This window comes from Schistocerca serialis, chromosome 12 (assembly GCF_023864345.2).
Source record: "Schistocerca serialis cubense isolate TAMUIC-IGC-003099 chromosome 12, iqSchSeri2.2, whole genome shotgun sequence".
Lineage (NCBI taxonomy): Eukaryota > Metazoa > Arthropoda > Insecta > Orthoptera > Acrididae > Schistocerca > Schistocerca serialis.
In genome coordinates this window covers 24,991,527-25,003,977 of record NC_064649.1, presented here as the reverse complement: position 1 = coordinate 25,003,977, position 12,451 = coordinate 24,991,527, and the positions used below count along the sequence as shown (strand labels likewise).

Sequence of the window (12,451 nt, the reverse complement as noted above, 5' to 3'; positions counted from 1 at the left end):
CAAGTTGAACATCAGCGACCATGGCGGGTTAATGTATGGTGCGGCATTATGGGAGGAAAGGTGATTGGACCCCATTGTATTGATGGCAATCTAAATGGTGTAATGTATGCTGATTTCCTACGTAATGTTCTACCGATGTTACTACAAGATGTTTCACTGCATGACAGAATGGCGATGTTCTTCCAACATGATGGATGTCCGGCACATGGTTCGCGTGCGGTTGAAGAGGTATTGGATAGCATATTTCATTAAATGTGGATTGGTCGTCGAAGCATCATACAATGGCCCGCAAGTTCACCGGATCTGACGTCGCCGGATTTCTTTCTGTGGGGAAAGTTGATGGATCTTCGCTATCGTAATCCATCGACAACGCCTGACAACATGCGTCAGCGCATTGTCAATGCATGTGCGAATATTACGGAAGGCGAACTACTCGCTGTTTGGAGGAATGTCGTTACACGTATTGCCAAATGCATTGTGGTTGACGGACTTTATTTTGAGCATTTATTGCATTAATGTCGGATTTATAGGTAATCACGCTGTAACAGCATGCGTTCTCAGAAATGATAAGTTCACAAAGGTACATGTATCACACTGGAACAACCGAAATAAAATGTTCAAACGTACCTACATTCTGTATTTTAATTTAAAAAACCTACCTGTTACCAACTGTTCGTCTAAAATTGTGAGCCATATGTTTGTGACTATTACAGCGCCATCTAACACAAAGCAAAAAAAGTGGTCCAACTAAAACATTCATATTTCTTTACTTACTACACGAATATGTAATAAAAAATGGGGGTTCTTATTAAAAGAAAAAACGCAGTTGATATCCGTTTGACCTATGGCAGCGCCATCTAGCGGGCCAACCATAGTGCCATCTGGTTTCCCCCTTCAAGCTAGACAAGTTTCGGTTCTTTGTAGTGTTTTCGTTTGACGCTTATTTCGTGAGATATTTGGCCCGGTCACGATCAATGGACCACCCTGAATTCTCCATTTTATTCTATACGACTCCGCAGCTCGTGGTCTTGCCGTAGCGTCCGGATTTCTTTTAGTACTCATGTGAATAACTTCACATTTTTATTTATTCAGGATCAATTGCTACTTTTCGCACGATACAGATATATTATCTAAATCATGTTGCGATTCGTTTTGGTCATCTGATGACTTTACAAGACTGTAAATGACAGCATCATCTGCAAACAATCTAGTAGGGCTACTCAGCTTGTCTCCTATGTCGTTAATATACAGTAGATCAGCAGCAATAGAGTGCCTATAACACTTCCTTGGGGAACGCCGGATATTACTTCTGTTTTACTCGATGACTTTCCGTCTATTACTACGAACTGTGGCCTTTCTGAGAGGAAATCACGAATCCAGTCGCACAACTGAGGCACGCAGTTTGGTTAGAAGACGCTTGTGAGGAACGGTGTCGAAAGGCTTCTGTAAATAAAAATAAAAAAAAAATATGGAATCAATTTGACATCTCCTGTCGACAACACTCATTTCTTCATGATTATACAGAGCTAGTTGTGTTCCACAAGAACGATATTTTCTGAATCCGTGCTGACTATGTGTCAATAAATCGTTTCGTTCGAGGTAATTCATAACGTTCGAACACGGTATATGTTCCAAAATTCTTCTGCAAATCGACGTTAGTGATGTTGTTGTTGTGGTTTTCAGTCCTGAGACTGGTTTGATGCAGCTCTCCATGCTACTCTATCCTGTGCAAGCTTTTTCATCTCCCAGTACCTACTGCAACCTACATCCTTCTGAATCTGCTTAGTGTATTCATCTCTTGGTCTCCCTCTACGATTTTTACCCTCCACGCTGCCCTCCAATACTAAATTGGTGATCCCTTGATGCCTCAGAACATGTCCTACCAACCGATCCCTTCTTCTGGTCAAGTTGTGCCACAAACTTCTACGTTAGTGATATGGGTCTGTAATTATAATACGTCAACGGGGACAGATGAAAATGTGTACTCCGACCGGGACTCGAACCCGGGATCTCCTGCTCACATGGCAGACGTTCTATCCATCTGAGCCACCGAGGACACAGAGGATAGCGCGACTGCAGGGATTTATCTCTAGCACGCCTCCCGCGAAACCCACATTCTCAACGTATTGTGCCGCACTACATTCGTAGTGCCCCCGCCCATTATACTAAGATGGTATCTGTGTAGTTAAGGCTCACCGGCCACTTGACCATCTTCTTCTTCTTCTTCTTCTTCTTCTTCTTCTTCTTCTTCATCTGCGCGAATGCACAAACAGTGCCCGAACTCTTACGGGAATCGGCAACGCGCCGCGAGTAATGAGTATAATGGGCGGGGGCTCTACGAATGTAGTGCGGGACAATACGTTGAGAATGTGGGTTTCGCGGGAGGCGTGTCGGAGATAAATCCCTGCAGTCGCGCTATCCTCTGTGTCCTAGGTGGCTCAGATGGATAGAGCGTCTGCCATGTGAGCAGGAGATCCCGGGTTCGAGTCCCGGTCGGGGTACACATTTTCATCTGTCCCCGTTGACGTATGTCAACGCCCGTAAGCAACTACGGGGGTTTATTTCATTGTAATTTCATTTTAACGGGCTGCTTGGTCACCGATGGTATCTGTTCTTTCGGAACCTCCCCATCGGACCCCCCTCAGATTTAGTTATAAGCTGGCACAGTGGATAGGCCTTGAAAAACTGAACACAGATCAATCGAGAAAACAGGAAGAAGTTGTGTGGAACAGTCTGCCTTCGGCAGTGACACAGTGCGGACCGTGTTGCCTGTCGGCCGCGCTGTGGTGCGCGCGCCTGTTTGTTTACGCCGGAGCAGCTTCGCGTGTGCGGTGTTGTGAGTCTAGAACGAGATGGCACTCTCGTACAGAAAAACGACTTTGAAGCTCAGTTTTGCGAACGACTATACACGACCAAAGGCACACGAGATTGAACGTTTCTTAAGAGAAGAGGTAAACATCGATCCACAGGAAATCGTGGGAATCAATTCATCGATCGTTTCAAGCGTCGTCTATGTCAAGCTTGTTGACGAGGCAGCTTGCGAAAGACTTCTACAACGATCACCGAACGGGTATCGTTTCTGTCATGCCGACGGGATGTTGGTGCGGTTACAGTCGATCACGCGGGAATGGGGATCTGCACTATACGAGTCTTCGAACTTCCGTTTGAGGTCCCGTCTGAACTTGTTACCGACGCCTACGGTACAGTTCTATCCCATGTGGCCGAAAAATGGACGAGTTTTACCACGTACCCCGTTTTAAATGGGGTTAGACAAATACGGATAGAACTGCGAAAGCACGTCCCCTCTTATTTGTACATAGGGGGTTGTCGAGCGATTATGATCTATGATGGGCAACCTCGCACTTGCTCGGGGTGCGGGAAAGAAGGTCACGTCCGATCGGAATGCCTCCAGCGACGTTTAGTGCAAACTCCACGGGATGACGTTCAGGCGCCATAACAGATGACTGTCTTACCGCTGACCTTTGTGGAAGCCCTGAGAGGCTATGTGAGGGAGATTTCCGATGGGCACCAGCAGCTGCCCCCTATAGAGAACATGGACACCAACGGACTGGAACTCCGACCACCGGTTCCACCACAGCAGACACAGGACACCACACAAGAGATGCAGCTGACGGCCGCTCCAGGCTCATCCGTGATGGCTGCCAGTGCTTCCACCGAGAGCGTGATAGGCCAGGCCCAGGACGGAGGATACGCAACCCAAACAGCGGATGCGGAAGCAAGGCAACGGAAACAGCGTTCGCCGAAGAGAAGAAAGAAGCGTCGACTGACTTCTGCTGACGATAGCCATAGTCCCGAGGGGACAGTGGACGACAACGACAGTATCGACCTGAGACCAGTGGATTCAACAGATACCGAGATGACGGTGCCGGAATTGCACAGCGACGAAAACTTGAACTCTCCTTCTGGTGACCGGAAGGCGGAAGTGGAGATGACAACTGTCCAACATCCGAGCGGTGACAACGTTGCCTCCCATCCTTCGACCAGTTCCGGATGTATGCTGGGGGACTGGGCGCAAGAAATGGACCAACAGGAACAGAACGAAAATACGAACGCGACGATTGAGGATAGTCCTGGCCAGAGGCCGGGAGGGGTCGGGGAATGTTGAACAACTTAGTGTGGTGAGGAGCGCCGGGGGTGCAGATGGACGCTTAATGACACCGCCCTACAACTGATGAACACACGCCAGGCGTACCGCATTGCAACGATAAACATTAATGGCATTCGGACACCGCTTAAAATTCAAATGCTGCAAGATATGTTACGCGCTGCGGACGTGGATATTGTACTCCTACAAGAAGTGCGTTTCACATCGCCGCCAGAGTTCTACGGCTACGAGGCACATTATTCAGTGCACGATGAAAGTGGATGCGGTGTGGCGATTCTCGCCAGGGAAGGAATAGGTCTGGAGGACGTCATGTCTCTCCCTTCGGCACGTGGCATAGCGATCACTGTCGACGGCGTTCGTTTCATCGATTTATACGCACCATCTGGCTCCAGAAAACGAAGAGAACGGGCGACCTTTTACACCGAAGAGATAGCACCGTTGTTCGCTGGACGCTATGATAACTACATAGTGGGCGGCGACTTTAATTGTGTCATCGACAAAAAGGACCAAGTACCTCATTGTGTGCCATGCATGGAACTGCGTGCGTTGATAACCGAAATGGCGCTTCTGGACACCTGGGAACTGCAGCATGGCGACAGACCGGGTTATACGTTTGTCACGGGACACTCGGCGAGTACACTTGATAGAGTGTATGTGACACGAGCTCTACGGACGGCGATACTGGATGCCGAAATCTGGCCAGCGGCTTTTACGGATCATATGGCGTACGTCTGTACGATTTCACTAACGCGTCAGAAGATATGGCGGAGTAAGGGTCACTGGAAAGTGAATTGTGCACTTTTACCTGACACTGAATGTCGCCGGTCGATAGAGGCGGCCTGGGAGACCTGCGTTCGCCGCCAACGAGCGTACACCTCGGTTCTCCAGTGGTGGATCAAATGCGCAAAACCAACGTTACGGAGAACGTTGATACGATTCGGGCAGGACAAATCGCAATGGAACCGCACGACGGATGATTTTTATTTTACAGCCTTGAGGGAGCTGATGACCCAACAACCATCGCCGGAAAGGCACACGGCCATGCGCAGGATAAAAGCCACGTTAATAAAGCTGACGAGACTAAGAATGGAAGGTATAATGGTCCGGCCGAGATTGGCGGACACAGTTGCTGCCGAAACCCCCTCCATGCACCGCGTAGTACGTGAACGCCAACGACGACGCAGGACATTGATCAGGGAACTAATCTCTGAAACTGGCCAGCAAGTTGTGAACCAGCGTGATATTGCGCATGTGTTTACTGACTATTTCCGCCAGTTATATGGACCTGTACAAGTGAACCACGAGACACTACATGATGTCATCTCGGAAATGCCAGACTGAGGACCGCCACTGGATGCAGAGACTTTCATCACAGCGATAACGGAGGACGAGCTGACAGACGCAATTGCCAGGGGGGCTCCGAACAAGTCCCCAGGACAGGACGGCTTCCCAATTGAATTTTACCGCGCCTTTGCATACCTCATGGGACGGACCTGGATCCAGATGTAAAACGAACTCCTGTTACCGCAGACTGAGATACCTGCCGAATTCACGGAGGGTATCATCATCGCAATACCCAAACCACGCGGTGGCAGAAGGCCAGGAGATTATAGACCACTCACTCTCTTGAACTGCCACTATAAGATTTTCGCTCGCCTGCGGTCTTCACTTTCTGATAGACTTCTCATAGATCAAACTTGCCTCGGCGGTAAGAGTAACGTACATACGGCGCTCGGTGACTACCGAGATATCATCGCATTAGCAGCGGCATGCCGAGTGCGTGGGGCACTCGTCGCTATTGACTTCGATCATGCGTTCGACAGAGTGGATCATACCTTTTTGCATGCGGTGATGGGCTGATTGGGAATCCCACAGGCCTTCATCCTAGTGATCATGCGACTGTTACACGGCGTACGATCAAAGGTCTCGGTGAATGGGCGGGGCACTGACTACATTGTTATTTCAAGGTCAGTTCGTCAAGGTTGCCCACTTTCGATATTTTTGTATGCAATGGCTTTGGAACCCTGTCTATATGGTCTCCGAAGACGGTTGGAGGGAATGCCGTTGCCACAACTGACCTTTCATTGCCGCGCTTATGCTGACGATGTGATGCTGGTGGCACGGACGAGCGAAGAAGTACGTACGGCGTTGGCATGGATACAGTGATACGGGATGGCGGCAGGAAGCGTGCTTAATCTATAGAAATCACGCTGCATGAATGTCGGTCGGGGGTTACAACCGGGGGAGGAAGGCCCGCTCATGTTAGTTAAGACCATAAAATGTCTAGGTGTTACGTTCCACACGGATGTGCAGCGGACAGCAGCGGATATCTACCGACGCATATTGAAGCTGATGCGGACAATGGTGCTGTTACAGAAATTAAGAGCGTTGGATATGGTTCAGAGGGTGACCTATGTTAACGTATACCTAGCACCGAGACTCACTCACGTCGCGCATGTCCTTCCTTTAACGCGCACAATGGCATCACGGATACAAGCAACTTTCGGAACCTACGTGAGTGTGGGACACCTGTTTAAGATCCAATACACAACGCTTGCGCTACCACCTGGAGAGGGTGGACTTGGTCTAGTGAACGTATATGAAAAGGCACGGGCGTTATTCGTCAGTACGATTTTCCGACAGTGGCGCGGTCAATTTCGCAATATTTGGCCGATGTACTAGCGCCCACTTCAATGCTGCCCCCAGCCAATGTGGGCCATATTTCACCGAAGCTGCCACATTTCAAGTTTTTTTTTTTTTTTTTTTTTTTTTTTTTTTTTTTTTTTTTTTTTTTTTTTTTTGTGGAGCTTAGCTATGTCAGAGATTCCTTCCCAACAACACGACTACCGACAAGGCGAGATGTATACCAACTCCTACTGCTCCGGTGCCCCAGGAATACCCTGGAAAAGAAGTACCCAGACAAGAACTGGCGACAGATATGGCGCGTTATACAGAACGTTTACCTCCCGACGTCGGTACGCTCAACATGGTATGTGGTGATAAATAGGAAGTTCGCAACGAATCAACGGCGGCACGCGATTCATTTGGCAGACACTCCACTATGTTTAGGCTGCGCAACAGTGGACACTGATGAACATCGTTTAGCATGTAGTGGGACGACTCCAGTGTGGCACTTGGCACAACAGATATTGGCGTTCCTGTTACGCTCCTCCCCTCACACAATTTCATCAGACACACTTTTTTTCCCCCAAGAATCTTATTTTCCGGTCCAAAAAACCAATGCAGTGACATGGGTACGGGGAATGGTGGTGGGCTACGTGTATAACGAATCGGAAAAGAACAAAATTGATTTTTGGCATTTTCTCCTGGATGGACACACGAAGCTGCAACAGCATAAGAAATATGGGCAAGACTTCGCTAATTACTTGCGACTTACATTTGCCGACCCGCCGGCCAGATGCGGTGTGACGAGTGAGAGATGAGATAGACGAAGAAGCCGAGATAGACATCGATCACACTTACGGACCCTTAGTTAATTTCGAGAAGACGACCCAGTCTTACACCAACGTCTGGAGAACGAGTCGATAGATGGCTCTCTTGCTCTATCGAACGTCGGGTCGTGAGCAGGTGTCGCCCCCGACACGAATTTCATTTCATTGCTACAGGAGCATGTTTCTTTTGTATTTGTACTATCCGCAATGTCTTCATGTCTTTCATTTGGGCATTTTCAGTTTTATTCATTTCCTTAATAAATTAATTTTCTAATTAGCCACTTTTTGTCAACATATGGACAATGTAGACACTATTTATGCGGTAGTACAACAAAATGTATGTCAGCGAAGGTGGTAAGCCTGACATTGGAAAAAAAAATAAAAAATAAAAAAAGATGGTGCAGTGGCAGAAAAGAAAATTAACAAAAAATATAATAAAAAAATAAAAAAAGCAAAAAAAGTGGCCAGCGTGACAGAAAAAAACAAAAAAAGATGGGTAGAGCGTCTGCCATGTGAGCAGGAGATCCCGGGTTCGAGTCCCGGTCGGGGTACACATTTTCATCTGTCCCCGTTGACGTATGTCAACGCCCGTAAGCAACTAAGGGTGTTCATTTCATAGTAATTTCATTTTAACGGGCTGCTTGGTCACTGATGGTATGTGTTCTTTCGGAACCTCCCCATCGCACCCCCTTCAGATTTAGTTATAAGTTGACACAGTGGATAGGCCTTGAAAAACTGAACACAGATCAATCGAGAAAACAGGAAGAAGTTGTGTGGAACTATGAAAAAAATAAGCAAAATATACAAACTGAGTTGTACATGCGATGATAGGCAACATCAAGGATAGTGTCAGCTCAGGAGCGCCGTGGTCCCGTGGTTAGCGTGAGCAGCTGCAGAACGAGAGGTCCTCGGTTCAAGTCTTCACTCGAGCGAAAAGTTTAATTTTTTTTTATTTTCAGACAATTATTATCTGTCCGTCCGTCCACTACATTTGCTGGATTCATATTGCCTACGGAATACATCTCACGTATTTAATGCACTCTCCTCCAAAGTAGCGAACAGTCAACTGCCAGCCAGGGAGCCTCGTTAGCGGGAATACTCTCTCTTCCGTGCGCTGTAGTCGACTGACGTCGTGTGTTTCGATGTTTGTTTAGGTGCAGCGTCCCCATACTACGGCGCAGTTACCTCGCATCGGACGGACGGACGGACAGATAATAATTGTCTAAAAATAAAAAATTAAAATTTTCACTCGAGGGAAGACTTTTTTTTTTAAAAAAAATCTCATTTTGTTCTTTGTATCCGTTCTGGGCGGACGTCGAAGGACACCCGTTTCAGTTCGTTGTTGATGCATCCAAGGAGCTCTCGTTTCACGGCTGCTCACGCTAACCACGGGACCACGGCGCTCCTGAGCTCCCCTATCCTTGATGTTGCTTATCTTGCGCATGGACTACTCAGTTTGTATAGTTTGCTTATTTTTCTCATAGTTCCACACAATTTCTTCCTGTTTTCTCGATCGATCTGTGTTCAGTTCTTCAAGGCCTATCCACTGTGCCAACTTCTAGCTAAATCTGAGGGGGGTGCGATGGGGAGGTTCCCTCGTTAGTAAAGACAAGTGGAATCGAACTCTTCAGTTAAATGGCGGGCTGCCGCGCGACGCACCTGGAAGGCGGGCGTGGGGCCGAGGCCGGGGGCGAGCGCGGCGGCGGCGGGGGCGGCGGCGCCGTCGTTGCCGTTGTCGCGGTCTGCGGCGGCGGCGGCGGCGGCGTCGTCGTCCTCCAGGCTGGAGTAGCTGGCCGTGGTGGCGTCCGAGTCGCCCTCGGAGTGGCTGCAGCCCGAGGCGCGGCCCTCCTCCTCCGAGTGGACGCTGCTGCTGGAGCTGCTGGAGCTGCAGCCGGCCCCGGTCAGCGCCGCCCCCGAGCTCACGTGGTTGCCGTTGTCGTCGTCCTCGCCTTCGCCGCTGTTCCCGTTGCTGCTGTCCAGGCTCGCGGCTTCCACTGCGAACACGTGCCGCACACCCCTGTATTCTGGCTAAACAGACAGTCGCGTGGTATATTTAGCTGCTAGACCCCACTGGCTAGGTAAAGCGCCCTAGTCAGAAAGGGTTGTCTGCCTCCAGCACAATGGATCCTTCCTCATATTCTGGGTGAACAAAAAGCCGTGTGCCATGACGGGTGGCATGCCTTTACGATGCACACAGTGACTTGCCCCTTCTTATACACTACTGGCCATTAGAACTGCTACACCATGAAGATGACGCCAAATTTAACCGACAGGAAGAAGATACCGTGATACGCAAATGATCAGCTATTCAGAGCATTCACACAACGTTGGCGCCGGTGGCGACACCTACAACGTGCTGACATGAGGAAATTTTCCAACCGATTTCTCATACACAAACAGCAGTTGACCGGCGTTGCCTGGTGAAACGTTGTTGTGATGCCTCGTCTAAGGAGGAGGAATGCGTACCATCACGTTTCCGACTTTGATAAAGGTCGGATTGTAGCCTAACGCGGTTGCGGTTTATCGTATCGCGACATTTCTACCCGCGTTGGTCGAGATTCAATGACTGTTAGCAGAATATGGAATCGGCGGGTTCAAGAGGGTAATACGGAACGCCGTGCTGGATCCCAACAGCCTCGTATCACTAGCAGTCGAGATGACAGGCATCTTATCCGCATGGCTGTAACGCATCGTGCAGCCACGTCTCGATCCCTGAGTCAACAGATGGGGACGTTTGCAAGACAACAACCATCTTCACGAATAGTTCGACGACGTTTGCAGCAGCACGGACTATCAGCTCGGAGACCGTGGCTGCGGTTACCCTTGACGCTGCATCACACACAGGAGCGCCTGCGATGGTGTACTCAACGACGAACCTAATGGCGAAACGTCATTTTTTCGGATGAAGCCAGGTTCTCTTTCCAGCATCATGATGGTCGCATCCGCGTTTGGCGACATCGCGGTGAACGCACATTGGAAGCGTATATTCGTCATCGCCATACTGGCGTATCACCCGGCGTGATGGTGTGGGGTGCCACCGGTTACACGTCTCTGTCACCTCTTGTTCGCATTGGCGGTACTTTGAACAGTGGACGTTACATTTCAGGTGTGTTACGACCCGTGGCTCTACCCTTCATTCGATCCCTGCAAAACGCTACATTTCAGCAGGATAATGCACGACTGAATGTTGTAGGTCCTGTACGGGCCTTTCTGGATACAGAAAATGTTAGACTGCTGCCCTGGCCAGCACATTCTCCAGATCCCTCACCAATTGAAAACGTCTGGTCGATGGTGGACGAGCAACTGGCTCGTCACAGTGCGCCAGTCACTACTCTTGATGAACTGTGGTATCGTGTTGAAGCTGCAATGGCAGCTGTACCTGTACACGCCATCCAAGCTCTGTTTGAGTCAATGCCCAGGCGTATCAAGGCCGTTATTACGGCCAGAGGTGGTTGTTCTGGGTACTGATTTCTCAGAATCCATGCACCCAAAAATGCGTGAAAATGTTATCACATGTCAGTTCTAGTATAATATATTTGTTCAATGAATACCCGTGTATCATCTGGAATTCTTCTTGGTGTACCAATTTTAATGGCCAGTAGTGTAGAATTCTATGGTGTCACGGGCAGTGCTGCAAAATGATTCAAGTCATACCTCGTTAACAGGAAACAAAGGGTGTCATTGCAAGGGACTAGTGAATTAAGTCATCAGTCATCATCAGAATGGGAAGAAATTGCGTGTGGTGTCTGCTGTGGCCTTCTCCACCAGACATCATGGCGCCTAATGTATCGGCAACCAAACTGACAGCCTGCAGCCGTGGGTTGCCTGCTTCGCAGGCACACCGAAGCACTACACCAGGGGTCTCCAAACGTTTTAGTCCGCGGGCCACATTGACTCCTCCACGAAGTCATAAGGGCGAAGATCTACCTAGTGGGATTAGAACATCCCAGCACTCCATGATCGCCGTAATGTAAGACTAAAGGAAAGATGACATCGCAAAAATCTAAGGTTGTGGGAAACGAACCACGGTTTTTATTTAATTACATAATTTTGATTGGTGGTCGTACCTGCCCGAATGTCTGGAATATTTTATTCTGGCGAATTTCACCGACAAAAAAGTATGTCACTGCACATTCTTCACGAAAGCGTCCGGGAGAGTTAAGGAAATCTCAAAATCATTGTTAGCAACACTATTACTACAAGACGTAACAGAGGTAGAGTATCTCAACGCATTGTTATTTCAAGCAGCGCAACAATAAGTTTAGTTATGTAGTCTTATAGCGAGTAGCAGAGCCAGAGCATATATTTGATAGTTCTGTTGCGTGACTGTGTCTATGTTGCGAGTGTCTCACGAGTTTTTTTTAGTGTTTTATGCGCTGTACTAGTAGGTGTGGGACAATTCAAAGTTTGAATTCGAAGAGACAAGGAAAATCTGAAAATCGAAATACGTAAAGAAAGTGAAACCTTGTTTAAGAAGCATCTTCCACAATGATTGATTACTAAGGATAGTCGCCGAAGTGGCGTCCATTTGAAAGACTTGTACCAGACTCGTGAGCAGAATAAAGTGCAAAGAGTTTTTTTACTTAAAATGTTTTCGCCAAAATAGTCTGTTAACCGTTTTGTTTTTCCCTATCGCACGGAGTATGGTCTGTCTGTCTATTGTGGATAGCCACAAGTTTAACCATGACCTTCCGCTTTGTAAAGATAGAGCTCCGACAATGTCGCGGTGTATTGGTCACGATAGGCCTCGAAAATCAGTTGTTGGCAGTATGGGCACCACCTCAAATATTTGGCGGGCCGGATACCGGGGATGTCCGGCCAGCTAACGAGGGCCGGTTTGCCGTCCCTCGCGGTCCGATTTCGGCCCGCGGGC

The 12,451-nt window shown here is 48.6% G+C and overlaps 1 protein-coding gene across 1 annotated transcript in view; it reads right to left on the bottom strand.

Moving 5' to 3' along the window:
* Positions 1-8,578: 8,578 nt before the first annotated feature.
* Positions 8,579-12,451, bottom strand: part of LOC126428366 (glutamate-rich protein 2) — a 294,147-nt gene continuing 290,274 nt past the window's right edge. The window contains exons 5-6 of the mRNA XM_050090296.1: positions 9,325-9,572; positions 8,579-8,587 (exon numbers count right to left, since the gene is read on the bottom strand). Of these exons, the coding sequence (XP_049946253.1) occupies positions 8,579-8,587; positions 9,325-9,572 (257 nt within the window). The remainder of the gene's footprint in view (positions 8,588-9,324; positions 9,573-12,451) is intronic.